Genomic DNA, 19,942 nt, shown 5'->3' on the forward strand with positions numbered 1-19,942 from the left:
TCCGCTTCAACTGCTTGATCTGCTAAGGTTTTTTCCTTCTTTGCTTCAAGTTTTTTTCTTAGTTCATCCAAGGCCTTCTTGTGTGAAATTCGAGTTTGGTCAGCCACCCCTCTTTGAAATTGGATCATACTCTCCAAATCAGCAACTTCTCTCTGTAATGCTTCTTTAGCATCTGTTGTCACCTTCAATTCAGACTCAAGTTTTCCAACTCTCTCTTGGAGGGAAGAGATAGTGTTCCTTGCTTCTGCTTCTTTGATGCCGGCCACTTTCAGTTAATCAAAGGCAAAAAGAGCAAAATAGCCCAACCTAAATTTAATAAACTATTGATTAGCATGTGAAACCAAATTCAAAAGTACAGAAGGAAAGCAGAGAAGTTTATCACCTGTTCAAGAGAAGAACTAAATTGATACTTATTAAAGTTAGTATCTTGTTTCATTGCGAAACGAAGATCACTGTCAAGATGACATGCACTTCTCAAACAAAAGTCCACCTTAATTCAGATCATTCAAGGCAGAAGCAGACGCAGATAATGATTTTCCATCAATGATAAAATCTGGTTTGAATGGGAGAATGGTATCCTCACTTGTGTATTTCTGTTGAGTTTCAGTTCAGTAGTTTTCTCAGCATTCTTGTGTTTTCTAGACGTGTTATTTTCATAAACTTCTGACATTTGAGACTTCGAAATAACTTCGCATTCATTTTCACTGTCTCCTGGAGTGACTATTATATATGAAACACGCTTATTCTTGGAATCCAAATGTATGCTCAAATCACTATCAACACTCATTGGTTCCGACGTTCTAAGAACGGGATAGTCACTTACGTCTCACTCAAGCAAGCAACAAATTCTCCTTCCTTACTTCTTTTCCTTTTTTTTTTTTATAATAGCCCGTGTAAGTTTTCTCTTCGAAACATAAAGAGGATGAAGGAGATTGTTGTCATCAAAATCAGTAGCAACCAGGAAGGGATCTCCCACATAATTCACACCAGTTAAATTCTCCAAGTCATCCCAAGATTCAGAAATAAGGTTGTCAATCAAGGCGGGCGATGTTAATCCTGGGTCACCACCATCGTTATTGACACCTGAAGCCAGAATGGACAATAAAGTTAAATACATGCATATCACTAAAATGCACTTTACATAATTAAAAGTTTCAAATGATTACCTCTAAGCTTTGTGAGTTTATATGTAAGAGGTGGAACAACATTTTCTTCCTCAGATTCCCATTTACCACTAACAATGACTGGAAAATCAGGCAATTGCTTATCCGAACGAATCACGAAGACCCTTTATAAGGGACTTCCTATCTTTCCTCCTATAGAAGTAATAATAAGGAAAAATCTGGCCGTCTGTGTCCTTAGGACTCTTTCTCAAAGTATACTGACTCCGAATATCATAAGTGTAATACAGGGCCCAGTTTCTCTGGCTGACAGAGTTCCCCTGGTTCATGTCTACAATGTCTACATTAATTGTCAATGCTAGTTTCATATTATATGAGTCAGTATCAATCCGGTAAGAAGCTACAGTATGTCTGTTGTACTACTATATCTTCTCATAGATAAACAAAAATTCTCTTGTTTCCATTAATATATTAAGTAGAGTTACTAATAAAAATTAGTGGATTTCAAACGCCTCAAATTCAACGGTATAAATTTTAAGAAATCAGCAATTATTCAATCCATATGATATGTCCCAGTAAATTTTCTGATCAGTAAGAGAGTTCAATCCACATAATTTGTCGGTTGAAGGCTTGGAGAAATCAACAACAATAGGGAAAATAATTGGGGGTGCAAAAAAATAAACCAAATAAAAAAGAAAGGTCTTCATTACTCACCAGAATCGTCTAATGTATCTTACTATGAGGTCGTGGTTGTTGTGGAAAGAAAAACACACTTTAAATAAAAAAAAAAACGAAAAACTTGGAAGGGAGGAGACATGGATGCCTGGTTCTAAATCGCGGATGACTCTCTTCAGTCGCGGGTTCTCGATAAGATGAGAAAAGGGTAGGAGTGATGGCGGCGGTTAGGGCAGATGTTGGAAGGAAATAATTCTTTTTGTTTTTTTACCCTAAATGAGAGAAGAAGAGATATTGTAGAACCACTATTAGCTTAGAAATGCAGCACACCACCTAGATGAATTTGAAAGTGCTATGTCACAACTTGTGAAACACAGTATTGGATGGAGGCCCTGTGGGCCCCACACCATTGCTTTTTATTAGAGATATATTATTTGGGATATAAACAGCCATGAGGGATGGCATAGCCAGTCCGGCCTTGGATTTGCTCCCCAAATAGTCACCGCTCAATTCTGCTCATGGCCTAAAAATATATATATATATGTTGAGATCAATTCAACATATTTTGAACAGTTGCTTCCATATCATCATAAATTAAATTGGTCTATTAGTCATTTTTTTCATAAACAATTCTACCTACAAGACCAGAAATTCTTTACATATGAGATCAGGACCATTTCCCCCACTAACAATAGTATAACAAGATGTGGTTGTTATAGAATAACAATAGTATTACAAGAAGAACCGCAGAAGGAGCAACCAACTGACCGCCTTGGCTTGCATATGGTTGCACTGTGGACAAGTTGGAGGGTTTACAAGTTGACCAAATGGATTTCGTGCTTCTTGACATGTATTGGAAAGAGACTTCTACAAAGGCACACAGGATTCTTGTGTAATTAGTGCATTTTCATGTACTTAATTAACTTGAGGTCCAATATGCTTGATACCATAGTTCGTGATTCCAAACGAAACTTTAGAATTCCGTTTGAAATTTCAGTTTTTCAAAAAATCAAAATTTCAAATATAGAGTTGAAATATTTGAAATTCTGAAATTATTTGAAATTCCAAATATAATAGGGATCGAAATTTAATAAATTTCAGTTTTTGAATTTATCGGAATTCCGAACTATGCTTGATTCACATTTTATATGAGCCATATTCCTGACATGTGTATTGGTTGCAAAAGGAGTTTGCTTCATCAGCAGTTCGATCAGCACACAAAAGTAAGTATTCTTGTCCCTCAAGTCAGAGTAATTTTTGGAAATTGGAGCTCTTTTTTCATCTTGATTAGATTTGGAATTTAAGAGCTGTATTCTTCCATGGACGGAGCCAGGAACCCGTGTGTGTGTTTTTTTAGTAATATAATATGGGGTTAACGACAATTAGATTTTTTTCCTATTAGATGGGAAATTAGGGTCTCCTTCCAAAAAAAAAAAAGGATCAACCAATTTGATTTTTTTTTTTTTTTATATTTAGAGGAGAGACTCTAATTTGAAGAAATCCTAATTGGCTCATCTAGTAGGGGTAATACTCGTTAATCCTATAACAGGATCACCTTTTATTAACTATGAAGCTAACCATAAAACAAACAGCCGGCAGTCTTATTCCTTTGATGATTGAAAGTTAAAATTTAAAACTGTCTACACGTGAATTATCTGGAATTTATTTGCATATTCACCAACTATTAGTGGTTAGCAACTTGTATATGTCTTAGAAAAACTGCATATATCATTGTTTTGGGTGTTTATACACCTTCTTTTGCCGATCAGCTTTCCGCACCGATGTTTTCAGACCAGTACTACCATTCTTCGATAAAGAATTTACAGTTTCGGATGAACCAGAGGGCACTAGGCGAAGGGTGTCAACCGTTGGCCTGGCTCCTTTAACTTCTCCAGACGATGGCTTTTTAGAGCTCATTTTCAGTGAACTCTTACCCGTCAACACCTCTGTCTCCATCTTCACGGGTAGAGCAATTCCACTAGAAGATAATTTGTTCTGCGTGATGATATGGTCTGCATCCTCAGAGAAGTGGTTTTGAGGCTTGACACGTACCTGTTGTGATTGTGATCCAGGAACATCTTGCAGAGACATGTTAACCGGAAGCTTTTGCTGAACAACTTTCCGTACTACTGTTTGCAAACCATTGCTACCATTCTTTGATAGTGAATTCAAAATTTCAGATGAATCAGTGGGAACTGAACAAAGAGTGTCAACCTTTGACCTGGCTCCATTATTGTCCACAGAAAATGCCTCAACAGAGCTCATTCCTAGTGAACTCTTCACCATAGGCACATCAGTAACCATCTTCTCTGATAGAGGACCTCCACAAGAAGGAACTTTGTTCTGTTCGATTATAGGATATGCATCACCAGATAAGTGGTTTTGGGGATTGAAACGTTGTGATTGCTGAGACATGTCACACGGAAACTCTTGTACAACTTCTGCGCCGAAGGTTTCAAACCATTTTTTCCAATCTCCAATAAAGAATTTATAATAATTTTGGATGAACCAGTGGACACTTGGCAAACACTGTCAGCCGTGGATCTTGCTCCTTTATTGTCAAAAGAAGATGGCTTTTCAGAACTCATTGTTGGTGAACTCTTCTCCGTAGACACATCCTCTGACGGAGGAACTCCAGAAGAAGAAAACTTGTTCTGCACAATGATGGTATCATCATCATCAGATAAGTGATTTTGGGGCATGGAATGGTGCGATTGTAAAGGAACATCTTGCTGAGAAATGTTCAATGGAAAAAAAAAATCCAACGTCGAAGTTTTCAAACCATAATCACTTGTCTCGAAGAAAGACTCTTCAAATTCGGACGATCCAGTGGGAACTGAGCGAAGACTGTCAACTGTTGACCTGGCTCTTTGACTGTCCACAGAAGATGGCTTTTCAGAGCTCAGTGTTTGTGAATTCTTTACCATAGACACTTCTGTAGTTAACTTCTCTGTTAGAGGAACTGCAGAAGAACAAAATTTGCTCTGTGCGATGATAGGATCTGCATTACCCGATAAGTGGTGTTGGGGCTTCAAACGTTGTGATTGTGAACCAGAAACATCTTGCTGATACGTGTTAAACGGAAACTGTTCCCGAACGACTTTCTGCACCGCTGTTTTCAAACCATTGTTTTCAGTCTTCCATAAAGATTTTATAATTTTGGAAGAACCAGTAGGCACTGGGCGAAGACTGCCAACTGTCGAGCTGGCTTCTTTATTTTCCACAGAAGATGCCTTTTCAGAGCTCCTTGTTAGTGAACTCTTAACCCTAGACACGTCCCAAACCATTTTCTCTGACAGATGACCTGCACAAGAAGATAGTTTGTTCTGTCTAACGGCAGGATCTGCATCATCAGATAAGCTTTTGGGCTTGAAACCTCTGATTCTGAACCAGGAACCTCATTCCGAGAAATGTTAAACGAAAACAGTAACGAAGAATTTTTATCAGCTAAATCATCCTCACCACCTTTACTGAAACTTGTCCGAGTACAATGATTATGAATGTCATTGCCAACACGATTTGATTCAGCAGTACCCTCCCACTCCCAGGAATCAGAATAAGGGACGAATGATGGCTCAAAAACTTTAGACCCATCACTGTTATTGATGCTTGAGCCAGAAGAACTATCAAGAGAGTCATCTGACAAACTGTAGTCTGGAGGCGGGATTTGGTTAGCTTAGTGTAATTAACATTAGCTTTTGTATCAGACCCATCCCAAGCACTATAGTTAAATAGATGCTCCTCTAGTCTTTTAGGAGTATGTGGAAGAGGCAACTCATCGACAGAATTGGTATCGAAAGAGTCAAATGAAGATGAGGTACTAACTCTATTAGAAGTGACAAATGCAGGACCAACTTCACAATCATCCCGCCAAGAAACAGAGGAATCAGATGACTCAGCTTCATCAGCGAATGTCACAATTGGTTTAGAATTATAACTGTCTTCCCTCTTCATACTATTCCAGCAAATCTCATCTTGATATTCTTTGGACACTGCTTTTTTATCAGTGTTTCTTTCCAGATCATTAAAGTGGTTGTTTGGTAGACAACATTCATCCCTGTGACCTTGTCTCCAGTGAATAATTTGACACTTTCCCGAGCTGCAAAAAGAAAATCCCAATGGGATCGAAAACAAAGCCACATATAAAAACGCAGTTTCAAACAATCAGAAGGCCAAGAAAATTGAACAAGCTCATAGCTCAAAATATTGGTCTTCAAATATTCGATTATATGATATGAACTAGGCATATATATAACAAATGTACAATTGCAGCCAATAAAAAGAACTTCAACTTAAACGATTAAAATGCAACCATTTTATTTCAGCAATCAAATCGCAAAGAACTGTTATGCGTATCTAAGTAGTAAGTGACAAAGCAAGGCATCCGAATTGGGTACAGTAATGTTCAAAGGGTAACTAAAAAGCATTGTATCTGTTAAAGACTTTGGGATTTGTGACAAAGCTAGGTAAACCATAGACAATCAGATCGTCAGCGTATTGGTGATTCGATAATCCGGTGATTTGTTAGTAGTGATTTGCAGACAGTGCAGTCCTTACCTTCCCTGCCTGGTATCCCCAGCCTTAAAATCCAATATCGCATATTAGCCCCTATTATTATATCCCTCGGTTCAAATAAACCTACCACTAGATAAAGGCCAACCATCACTTTGCCCTTGTTCATTAATCATAGTTCCAGATAAATTCTTTTGCATCAAAATCTTTAACATGATACACTCTATAACTAAATTAAACAAAAGTTCAAAAAATCCTCACAGAATAAAAAACTGAAATGGTCAAAATCCAATAAAATGAATTGAGCCAAAAAAGAGAATAATTATATACCAGTAACGAACAGCCTTGCATCTGGAACACCGAGTAGTACATGGGGAATAACAAACAAAACATTCAGAATTATACTTAGCTGAACATTCAAGCTCAGCCCTTGCTGCTTCTTCTGACGCCAAAACCATAAGTCTCATGATCTCCTTCCTCCTTTCTACAGGCTTGTTCCGTTTCCATCGGACTGTAAAAACAACGATCAACCCAAATGCAAAAAATAAGATCAACATCATCGATGCATCGTGGAACAAAAGTCGTTGGTTTTGGTGGGAAGAAGAACAAATGGTGTGTCCTTAGTGACGAGTGAAAGCGTGTAAACCTTTTTTCTATTTGAATATTTTCTGCTGTCAAACGTGTACACGGCGGGAGGATGTTTTTTTTTTTTTTGGTAATTCAACGCTCCCATCAAAGGCACAATAAATACACAGTGCGTTCCAAATCATCCAATGTTTAATTTGCACTGAAATGTAAGATTCTTTACCTGGAATAGGTTACTTGCTTGTACCCATGTTGAAATTTTGAGTGGAAATGCATCACACATTCACACAAGCTAAAACAACTTATTCTTTAAAAAGAATTCGTGCCTAGTCAAATGATTTTAAATTTTTAGTACTTGAGATGTATATTGATATATACAAGTATACGACAAAAAAGGCTTCCGAAAACAGAACATATTCAGTGTATTTTTTTTGGTGCAATCTTCGTATACACTTGATTACTTTAAATTGGCATATGCCCGCATGAGTTGTTCTCCATCTGATTACTGAACATATCTCAAGCCTCAAGTCTCAACTATGCATAAAATGCAACTATATTAGGTTAAATTCTTTATCAGATTGATGACCATTAACTATGCTTAAATTAAATGCAACTATGGCATGAGTTTTGAAATGAATGTAGTGTTTTGAGAGCTTTATGTCGCACGCTCAAATTTGAGAGACCATATGCCCTGAGTACTAGTACTAGTATTCACAATTTTACTCCCTGGTCTGGTTGATATGATAATATATGGAGTCAATAATAAAACTTTTCATCTAAGAATCAAACAACACTTAAGAGAAACATAACGTACTAATCACTGTTCTTTAAATGACAATCACACACATAAAAAGAAAAGAAACCAAATCCCACTACTTCCATTACAAACATCATCATCTATCGTATGGTAACTAAGGAAAAATGACATATAGTATAACTTATTATTGCAGAGGGGCACAATCCACCACTCATTGCGCTGCAATATGAGTCGGAACATTTTGTGCACTAATCACTCAGTAAACTCCTTCAGTTGACATGAACTTTTCTCTTTCAGAGGGATACAATCTGCCATATGAGCTTCCAAAGTATCCACAAGGCGCGATCTATTGATACTTTCGTCGTGATGTGACTTGAAAACCAAGTAGACAGTGATTGTCTGGGAGATGACGAAACCAACTAGGATAATTTTTGAGAGCAACAAGAAGCATATAATTCCAAAACTCACCCTGCTTACGAACCCTAATGACCTATCGAGCACAACCAGCTGACAAAAAGATAGCTCTACGACAAGTATAGAGAGCTGAATAAGAACAACAATGACAATAACAACCCACCTCTTGGTCTCGGTTATTAACGTGGTGCACTTATCTAGGGCCGGATCAACGCATGTCTGTCTTCAAATAATGATATTAAGCATGCTGAATTGTATTCAAAATGGCAGAAAGCGCTATAAAAAAACAGGATGATTGTTACAATAAACGTAATTAGCATGACCACGAACCACATGCTGGATGCCTGCTCCATGATTTTCGTCCAAATGATCTGCGCACAGGGTACCATTAGAACCAAAGTGTGATAAACTACCATCACCCCTGGCTGGCTGTGGGTGGTCATAAATTCTTTCGAGACCCTTGGGACTGCAATGATTAGCCGCTTGAAAGTCAATTCCTTACCAGCATAAATACAAGCCATTGTGAACACAGCTGCAGAAGTTAATAAGAAGGAGAAGACGAAAAGAAAGAGAGCGGTTGCAGCATGGAGTAACAAAAAGGCCATCAACTGCAAAAACAAACAAAGAACAGCCTCATTATATCCACGCAATGCAGCGGCACTAGCAAAAGGGGTGTTATCTATGACGATGAATTGAAGTTGTTATCGAGCTTTGTTGCGAGAATTTGTAAGATTTGTATGTAAGATAGGATAATCAAGGATATGGTGAAGATCAAAGAAAGGGAGATTTGAGCAAAGATCTTTTTCCGTGACCAGATGGTCTTATAGGCCTCCTTGAATAAGCCAAAGAACCCGAAGTTTTGGAGCTCCTCTGGCTTTTTGTCCATATTTCCTTTGGTCTTAAGGCTGTGGGCTGCCGAACAATGGAAGAGGGAATGGAAGAAAAGGTAAAATGAGCTCTGAGGAACAATGTTGTTGAGGGTCAGGACTCTTGATCTAAATATATTGGACAACAGGAATGTACATTTAAACTTAATTTTCGTTGTATTTAACATTTTAACTTCCACAAAGACAGTCACTAGAATACTCCCAGTCTACGTATACCACCAGGGCCTTCTTTTGGTGGAATTGGAAAAAAGAAAAAAAATCATGCATCTCACATTCTCACCTTTGAGGTCCTTGACGCGTTGAAATAATGAATGTTATTCTCTGTAGATACCTTAAAATAGGTCTCTTGCTGGTATTAACTTAAGCTAACTTAAGTATCAGAAAACAACCTATAGCAACTTTGTCTTTAAAGATTTTGAACTTGTTCAAATGAAATTATTACTTCTCCACATATAAGGTATGAACAATAAAGTCAGTGCGACAGTTTCTTAATGAGTTGGTATTTTTGGTGCGTCTTTGCTATAGAGAAATGCAGGTATACATACATGATTACCTTCAACTTCCATCCAATTGCTTGCACTCTTTTGACTAATTTAACGCTAGATGAGGATACAAAAAAGGCCCCCAACAGAAATTCATTCTGATCGTCAATTCTTAGACATTGGATTATTCCGAACTGAAAAACGAATGGCTACACATCGTAGATAACGTAACTCTAAAAATTTATTGGGTCCATGTAAAGGAGGGGGGCATATTTGTAGTTACAAACTAGTAAAAATGTGGTGCATATGGCTTGTTCTGGTATAGGCTTGAGGCATATAGCTTCCCTCGATTGTTGTTTTTTTTGCTAAAGATATGGTATTATCTGGAAATCATTCGTGTAGTACAATCATTCCTGATATCATGATTAATCCAACATCTTAAGAAAGGAGGTGGAGTTACATTTCAAACATAAGAAAACTTAGGGAGCCACTGCCTCCAGCCATCTTGTACTAGATGTCTAGATTCGCTTGATATGTGAACGTTTCCCAGTCCATCGATTCTGCCTGAGGAGCCGCAAAATTCGCCAATGCATCAGCCCCATATAGCTCCCCTCGATTGTTGTAAGTACCTTTTGTTTCTTATATGAAGCCAAAGACCATGTATGTGCGTTGGTTATTGGTGACAATAGGAGTTTGCATTATCATCAATCCTTTATCCTTGCACCAAAAAAATATTATTGGTCTTACTATTCGTAAATCATAACCTAAGTAAAATTGTTTTGTAGAAACTGGGAAACATTAGTGGTAAAAGAGATACAAATTTTCTTGAGATTCCAAGTTCATGATAGTTGAATCCTAAAACCCCAAGAAATACATTTGAGTCATCAGTGTTGATATCTATGGCGTCGCTGCATACTAGCCTTCTTTTAGTTGTAGACGATATTTTCCAGTAGCAAAATTTTAAAACATGTTATTATTGGTGATATATAGATAACTAGGTTAGGTGTGGAACAGTAAAAGGACTGAATTACTTACTATAAACTAATACAAACCAAGGGATAAATTCAATGTGAATAGATAGAATATTCTATTACTACTATGAACGTCTCTGCATACTAGCCTTCTTTTAGTTGTAGACGAAATTTTCCAGTAGCAAAATTTTAAAACATGTTATTATTGGTGATATATAGATAACTAGGTTAGGTGTGGAACAGTAAAAGGACTGAATTACTTACTATAAACCAAGGCCCAAAATATCGATATCGATCAATATATCGGTGTACCCAAAAACCGATATATATCGGATATTTCGGATATATCCATTTTTTTCGGTAACCAGAAACTATTTAAAATATCGAAATATCGGAAATATAATATCTATCGGATATATATTGGAAATATCGGATTTATATTTTAAAATGGTCAAAAAGTCAACCGATATATATCAATTATATCAGAAATATCGATTATATCGGGAATATAAAGTTTCATATCGGAAAAATTCCGATATATATCAGGAAAAAAAAAGAGTTCTATATTCGGTGGATATATGTCGGAAATATCGATGTCGGTGTACCAAAAATACCGATATATATCGGCGATATATCGGATATATCGGCGATATTTTGGTCCATGCTATAAACTAATACAAACCAAGGGATAAATTCAATGTGAATAGATAGAATATTCTATTACTACTATGAACCAGTCGATAAATTCCACTATGTGATTATCGGAATATTGTTTAGCAAGTATTTATCTATCTTGACTCGAGTGAGTGAGAATTCCATGCTAACTGTAAATGTCTATTTTTACCCGAGGGATTAACATGCGTGGGTTCGATTCCTATAGTGGTGCCAAATATAAATGCCTACTTTTATCCCGAGAGATTAACAAGACATTTACACTAACGCACTCAGGAAAAACAACCTATAATTCCTCTCGCAGCATACTTGATCGAGCAATTAAAACTCAAAGAACTCTTGAATGTAAATGAGTCATAGAGTAGTTCCACACAAAATAGAGCAAAATAATTGCATTTTCCTTATTACAGACTTGCAGTAATGTTGGTCATTTGTGTGCCAAAATCTGTTCAAATGTTGTGAGATTAGTTGACAGTGCGCTAAATTTTAGCCACAATTAAGGGTTAACGAGTATTACCCCATACTAGATGAACTAATTAGGATTTTTCCTCCACTAGACGTGAAATTAGAATCTCTCTCTAAATACACACAAAAAAAACACGGTCAATCCAAATTATTATTTTTTTGTGTACTTGGAGAAAGACACTAATTTTTCATTGGAGAAAAATCTTAATTGGCTCATCTAGTAGTAGGTAATACTATCTAACCCCACAATTAGTGTACCAAATTTGTGAGTCCTATTTAATGTTTAGTAAAAAAACCTTTAGTTGTAAGAAGCGCTCAAGACTTGTCTGATAGCGCTTAAAAATGGCAAAAACGCAAATCTCATATTGGCTATCAATTTTGCGCTAGTTCTGAATTTCTGATATAGCATTGGTGCATTTAAAGTGGAGCATTTGGGAGTATATTTTGTTTCAGTCCACTCATTTTGAGCTTTCGATTGAAAATTGGCGATGTTTTGAGTCCAACTCCACAGATAAGACCAACCAACTCCATGACACCAGTACATATATCCTTTATCTAGTAATCAATTTATTCAAGTCTGCCGGACATCAAGACTTTTGTTTTTTTTTTTTTTTTTTTTTTTGAAAAATGGAAGAGAATTTTAATAAACACTGTCCTGACTCCTGAGGCTCTAGTCAATGTGATTAATTGTTGTAAAAATAGTAGATAAGAGGGCAAAAAGAAACAGTCCAAAGGGGACTTGGAGGGTGGAGATGCAAACTGATGTCTAAATGGGCTAGACTTATCTGAGCAAGTAGTGTTCTCTCGAATCGACCGCTTTACTTTATGTCTCTACTCATTATTCCCAAAGGTGTTGCAACAAGAATTGAACGGTTAATTTGTGATTTTATTTGGGGTTTTCAGTGGAGCACAGAAAATACCATTTGGTGTGTTGGGAGAAAGTTTGTTCCTGAAAAGAAATCGGTGGTTTCGGGTTACACAACCTTGCATGTATGAACCAAGCTTTGATCGGACGTTGGTTATAGAGATATCTCATAGGTGAAAGCTCGCCGTGTCGTGACGTAATATGTGCTAAGTATATGTAGGCATGATGAACATAGGTGGTGGCCTAACCAAACAACACGTACAGGCTCATGGATGTAGCCTTTGGAGAAACTTTATGAAAGCTCTACCTTTTTTTCAGGCAAGGGATAAGCTTCACTATGGGTAATGGATGAAAAATTATGTCTTGGTTGGATACTTAGATTGGTGGAAAGCCATTGGCAGAGCAATTCCCAAAGATTTCCCAAGCCTCTACCAACAAAAGTGGCTTTGTATGTGAATATGCTCATACGCACTATAGGGGATTTTATGAGTATCCCACAATCTTCTGCTGATGTCTTTACACCGTGTTCTAGTTCAAAGCGTATCTACCGAAACCAATAGGAGTGTTTAATAATATGGACTGAATCAGGAAGTGGCTGCCTACGTATCCTCTTTTAGGAATCAAGTCTGTCATAGTTCTTTATGGGGCTGAATAGCATACTGAGTGGGGAAGAAGAGATTACCAGAAGTCGGCCTCCAGAGAGCCGCCTATATATCTTAGCCATTAGGGATCTGTCCCCTCTTCTCATATTATTGCTTCCTATATATAGTGACCTGTGGAAAGCCCTAGAATAAGGTTTCCTTGGCAACCAAGAAACCATCTTCTAGCTAGAGTTTCCTCTTTCCTTTTCAAGATAGGATCAACATTAGAATAGAAGTTATCACATAGACGGAGACATAGTTGGACTAGGTTTCCATAATAAGCCTTTAGACCTAAAAGTCTGCTATAAATGGAACACCTATTCTAAACGTCCAAGAGTCCTTATAATATTGAAATACAGCTGTACAAGGTCGTCATCCAGATCTGAACCAATTCCGGAACTGACCTGCCCAGTTCCGGAACTACTTCCCAAAACTGACTAGTCAAACTAAAGGAACTGTCTTGAACTCATAGGAATTGACCAGAACTGACCAAATCAGTTCTAGAGCCATTATCTTATGCTTTATTATCTTTCGATCTAATAATGATGCTTCGGTGTAATATCACTCTACCACGTGTCTTTAGGATACCGACAGAATATTACCCCTACAGATGCCCCCTCTCCTATCAAGAGTCAGCTGACACCACTGAGGTGTGACTCTTGGTAGGAGATCTCATGTGAATTATGTGTTTCATCTCAGAACTTTACTTTGATTAGCTTAGATCCATGTTTAATATATCTTGATCTCCAACAATAACTAGTATGAATTCTGAATGAATAAGTGTTACTAACACCTCTATTGCTCATATGAGGTGAACTCTAATCCACTTGTGGACTGAGCTCAAACTCTTTGAGCAAGAAGTTCTCTGAAGTTGCCCATAACCTAGTGTCTATGCTCAGACTAAACTGTTAAACAACTTATTCTAGGATACACTCACGACTCCACATTTCAATCGGCCGGATATACCGGATTGAGCACTTAAGCTTACTTTATTTTGCTTTTTAGTTCATGTCTATATATACATAGATTGAAACCAATAAATTTTACCAACTTCAAACCCTTGAGTCCAAATGCCTCTGAGCCATAGCTTATTTAGAATAACTAGGAGTTAGTGAAGTGTAATTCTACCTTAGTCGTGTAGAAGCCTCTACCGGATTAGTTCATGAGACCGATAGATCATCAAAAGAGACTAACCATAGGCAAATCTATCTTAGTAATGTAGGTGCGTCTCATGAACTGATTTGACCACCAATTATACTAACCATAGAGTTGAGTGTCATCACAAAACCAGTGTCTTAAACCAAAGGAATTTGTACGCACAACACTTTTTAGAATATTAGTACATCAAAGAAAATAAGAGACCAATAGTCAGTGGTTTTATAATTTTAAACTTTGTAGCTTACTTAAGTTCTGCGTTTATTTATACATGCATTTAAACAATTCCGTTGTTATACGACATAACATGGACTAATATGCATATTCTACCTCTGATGCCCCCAAAGTTTATTTGGAATAATATAGGCAACCCTAAAAGGCTGAACTAGTAAAATAGAGGCATAACCAGAATCTGATCAGGATATCATGAGAGCCATCATGTTTAACCATAGTGGTGTTTAACCATAGTGGAGATCACGATCATAGGAGAGAGAAACAACATCGGATGGGATCTCTATACGATGGTATCTCGGTGCCTTGAGCACGACACTATGTTCAATAACGATAGGTCCTGTTTATTTAAAAAATAAATAGGTTATCGCTAGAACAACAGTGGGGGAGTCTTCCTCAGCACAATCATGTCGACAAAAGTCCATGCCAGTGATCGTGTGCTAGGATTTGGATCCAACCCAAATCTTCTTAGCAACCCCGGTGGTGATGTCATGGGAACGCAAGGAACTGGCATACAACTCAGGTCCCCAGGAACATTATCTCTGGTTCCAAGTCAAACTGACATTAAATTTACTGAACAGATAGTGTGGTTATTTTCCCTAAAGGCTTAACCCATCGAGGATGACACTATTGACTAAGTCAAGAGTGGCATAGTCTTCTTTAGCATAGTTATGTCGACACAGGTCCAGGCCACAACTGCGTGTGCTAGGTTCTAGATCCAACCCGAAACTTCCTAGCAACTCCTTGGGTGATGTATGGAGTACTAATTGAAGTGTCATTACTTCGTTTGCCCAGAAACACTATCTCTAGTTCCAAGTTGAACTGGCATATAATTCACTGAACATATAATGATGGTTGCTTCCCTAAAGGCTCAACCCATCGAGCATTCTAAGTTCTAGGTCAAACTAGCATACAGTTCACAAAACAAATGTTGATGATTACCATTCCTGGAAGTGCAATCCATCAAGAATTTGAGCATCTAGATCTAGGTCGAACTGGTGTATAGTTCACCGATCAAATGCTAGTGAGCATCCAGATCTAGGTCAAACTGGCATGCAATTCACCGATCAAATGCTAGTGAGGATGTTAGATCCAGGTCGAACTAGTATGCAGTTCACCGATCAAATGCTAGTGAGCATGTTAGATCCAGGTCGAACTGGCATGCAGTTCACTGATCGAATGCTAATGAGCATGTTAGATCCAGGTCGAACTGGCATACAATTCACCGATCAAATGCCAGTGAGCATGTTAAATTCAGGTCGAACTAGCATGCAGTTCACCGATCAAATGCTAATGAGCATGTTAGATCCAGGTCGAACTGGTATGTTGTTCACCGATCGAATGCTAATGAGCATCCAGATCCAGGTCGAACTGGCGTACAATTCACTGATCAAATGCTAGTGATCATGTTAGATCCAGTCGAACTGGCATGCAGTTTACCGATCAAATGCTAGTGAGCATGTTAGATCCAGGTCGAACTGGCATGTAGTTCACCGATCAAATGCTAATGAGCATGTTAGATCCAGGTCGAACTGGCATGCAGTTCACCAATCGAATGCTAATGAGCATGTTAGATCCAGGTCAAACTGGCATGCAGTTCACCGATCGAATGCTAGTGAGCATGTTAGATCCAGATCGAACTGGGATGCAGTTCACCAATCGAATGCTAATGAGCATGTTAGATCCAGGTCGAATTGGCATGCAGTTCACCGATCAAATGCTAGTGAGCATGTTAGATCCAGGTCGAACTGACATGAAGTTCACCGATCGAATGCTAATGAGCATATTAGATCCAGGTCGAACTGGCATGTAGTTCACCGATCAAATGCTAGTGAGAATGTTAGATCATATCCAGGTCAAACTGGCATGTAGTTCACCGATCAAATGTTAGTGAGAATGTTAGTTCCAGGTCGAACTGGCATGCAGTTCACCGATCAAAGGCTAGTGAGCATATTAGATCCATGTCGAACTGGCATGCAGTTCACTAATCAAATGCTAATGAGCATGTTAGATCCAGGTGGAACTGGCATGTAGTTCATCGATCGAATACTAGTGAGCATGTTAGAACAAGGTCGAACTGGTATGCAATTCACCGATCAAATGCTAATGAGTATGTTAGATCCAGGTCGAACTAGCATACAGTTCACCGATCGAATGCTAGTGAGCATATTAGATCTAGGTCGAACTGGTATGCAGTTCACCGATCCAATGCTAGTGACCATGGTAGATCTAGGTCGAACTGGCATGCAGTTCACCGATAGAATGCTAGTGAGCATGTTAGATCCATGTCAAACTAGGATGCACTTCACCGATCAAATGCTAGTGAGCATGTTTGATCCAAGTCGAACTGGCATGTAGTTCACCAATCAAATGCTAGCTAGTGAGGATGTTAGATCCAGGTCGAGCTGGCATGCAGTTCACCGATCAAATGGTAATAAGCATATTAGATCCAAGTCGAACTAGCATGCAGTTCACCGATCGAATGTTAATGAGCATGTTAGATCATGTAGTTCACCGATCCAATGCTAGTGAGCACGTTAGACCTAGGTCGAACTGGAATGCAGTTCACCGATCCAATGCTAGTGAGCATGTTAGATCTAGGTCGAATTGGTATGCAGTTCACTGATCAAATACTAGTGAGCATGTTAGATCCAGGTCAAACTAGCATGCAGTTGACCAATCGAATGCTAGTAATTAAGCATGTTAGATTCAGGTCGAACTGGCATGCAGTTTATCGATCGAATGCTAATGAGCATGTTAGATCTAGGTCAAACTAGCATACAGTTCATTGATCCAATGCTAGTGAGCATATTACATGATAAGAGTCTAAAACTGTAGTTTCAACCCCTTAATAGTATTATATTTAGGCTAATTATGTTTATAATAGATAAGAGTTAGTAATGTTTACGTGTTTTTGTGTAATTTAGGTCTTGGAATCAATTATGTAAAGAAATATGTAACTTTTGCAAGAGAAAAGAGTCAAATTATTTACTAGAGAAATTATATGATTAAAGCTCAAGTTTCTAGGAGAAAAAAGCTTTTTAAAGCCTAGACAAAGCTGAAAAGTCAAAGTCAATGCGGGTAGAAAAATAGTATAAAAGTCAATAGAACTTCCACACCCCGTATCTTTAGACTCAGACCTCGGAATTTGGCCTATTATATGTCAAAACGATCGGCACAGAAAGAGATTTCTAATGGTCTAAGTCTTGACCCAATCAAAGTAGTAAAAGTGGACGAAGAGGGTGTTGTAATAAATTATCATATAGAAACCCTTTTTGGACTTAAGTAATTAGGTTTTGGGCTTGATTTAGTAGCCCAAAACATAGCTCCAAAGCCCATACACGAAATTGTAAACCTAACCCTCTCCTATATAAAGAGGGTTAAGGCTAAACAAAACTTGACTACTCCCTTCTTTAGTTTAGTTATAAATTAGAGTTCTCTCTCTCTTTCCCCTTTCTTTAGTTTAATATAGTTTAAGTAATTATGATTTATAATTGTAACCTCCATAAAATCTCCATTAAAATACCTTCAAGTTATTATTATTATTCAATTCAATTGTTTCTCTTTCTATTATGTCTTCTTTTCATTCTTTTGTTCATGATAGTCCCATGAATCAAAGCTAAACTCCCATTATAGAGAGTTTGAATGAAACTTTGAGAGGACTTGATTTGTTAGTATAGATTTGTTGTTTAGGGTTTTAAGTTTAGATTTTTCTTGATTTAGAGATAAGAAGAGTTTAACCTAAACTAGATAATAGTGAGTTTGCTATGAGAATGGGAACACGCTTTCTCTCATGCTAATTAGTTTATGACTAAAGATATATAATATAAAGTATAATTAGAGATCATTAAAGGTCTAGTCTTTACATTTTAACCTTGTGTGAGAATATCTAGACTAGGGTTTTCTATACAAATCTATGCTAGCATGTTAAGAAATTAAAATTTGGATTTCAATCTCTCTCTATTCTTCTACATATTTTATTCAAGTCATATTCAATTGATTTAATTAAATTAGTATAAGTTAAATTCATATATTTAGTTTCGTAGTATAAATTCACATCCATAAATATTGCTCTTACCATTGTTTCCTTGTGTTTGATTAGTTGAATTCGTTTAAGTCTAGAGAGTTAAGAGTGGAACGATTCCGTACTCTATATATTGCATGAATATACATGTGAGAGTAGCAAATAGATAATTGATAACATATTACCTTCCCATGACCCTCCCATTAACCATTATATTAACTCCACACCTTACCTGGATGAAGAAATTCTTAAAGATGACTCTTTAGGACTTGTGTTGGATGACCATGATGCCATTGATGAAACTTATATTGTTTTAGAGGATGAGAGTGAGGAAATAGAAATCAACAATTCTAATCTAAGTCAAGAATAATGTGCAGGAATTAAACGAAGTAACTTTTTTAGCACAATGTAAATCTCAATTTAGTTTGGCAGCTGAGGATCTACTAACTGATGAACCACCAATTGACCACCATCCACCTGAGTTACCACCTCCTAAAATCCAACCATCTACCACAACTAAGCCATCCATTTACCCATCATTTCATAGGAACCTCAAATTTGCACTTGAGCCAATTGCCTCAGAGACCCTATAATTTTTTTCAACCTTCACAGTGAAGAGTGTTTGCCTAGCACACAATCCCATGAATACACCATTCCTGTTGTTGAGAGCCAAGCTTTGACCGAGTGTAGTGAGAAACCTAGTTTGTCTTATTTTTTCTCATCTGAGCCTCATGAAAGACATCAGGATCCATACTTCATTCCTTTAATTTCTCACCTAAAGTATCACTAATTCATCTTTTTGGTCATTCTAACTCTTTAAAACAGCTACAACATGATGGTTTGCATATGTTCTTTGTTGGGTTGCATAAGTTTTAATTCATTCTTCTACAATATTGCTTCTAATTATACAACTTCATTATATTTGGAGGTGCATTTAGTATCATATTTTTATGGCTAGACCCCCAACTCTTTCGACTATTAGTTTATAGTTGACCACACATTATCCATTTTGTGCCACCACAGTTTCTTGCTTGTTTGGCGGTGTGCACAGTCTAGGGGAATCTGACTTAAAACGACCCCACATTAAGTCTAGGGGAATCTGAATTTAAAAGACCCATATAATTTTTTGTAAAATACCACATTAATGGAGTATATATAGGCCACAAATTTTTTCAAACTTATAAAGAGTTTTCAAATTTTGTTTGGGGGTGACGTATTTTGGTATTTCATTTCAAATCTTTTTGCCACCCTTTGCCTGTCATGTTTACTCTAGTAGAATTTGTATTAGTTAGTGCTTAAATAACAGTGTTGTGCTTCATGTTATCATATTATCTTTATAATATTTCTGTTATAGGTACTGCCAATTTTTACCGCGTTTCTATGGTAAATTTTTTCCTTATCTCTTTACACTTTGAGGACAAAGTGTTCGATTGTTTGGGGGTGAGATAGAAACTTTTACAAAAATTAGGCACCGAGTACGATATA

At 37.3% G+C, this 19,942-nt stretch overlaps 1 protein-coding gene across 1 annotated transcript; it reads right to left on the reverse strand.

Annotated features, from left to right (window-relative positions):
• Positions 1-3,376: 3,376 nt before the first annotated feature.
• On the reverse strand, positions 3,377-6,967 carry LOC147519437 (uncharacterized). The gene is made up of 2 exons (XM_086591029.1): positions 6,639-6,967; positions 3,377-5,895 (listed from the first exon to the last, which is right to left on the reverse strand). The coding sequence occupies exons 1-2, from the start codon at positions 6,866-6,868 to the stop codon at positions 5,244-5,246; spliced, it is 882 nt and encodes a 293-aa protein (XP_086447155.1). The 5' UTR covers positions 6,869-6,967; the 3' UTR covers positions 3,377-5,243.
• Positions 6,968-19,942: the final 12,975 nt, after the last annotated feature.

This window comes from Coptis chinensis, chromosome 2 (assembly GCF_015680905.1).
Source record: "Coptis chinensis isolate HL-2020 chromosome 2, ASM1568090v1, whole genome shotgun sequence".
Taxonomy (NCBI): Eukaryota; Viridiplantae; Streptophyta; class Magnoliopsida; order Ranunculales; family Ranunculaceae; genus Coptis; species Coptis chinensis.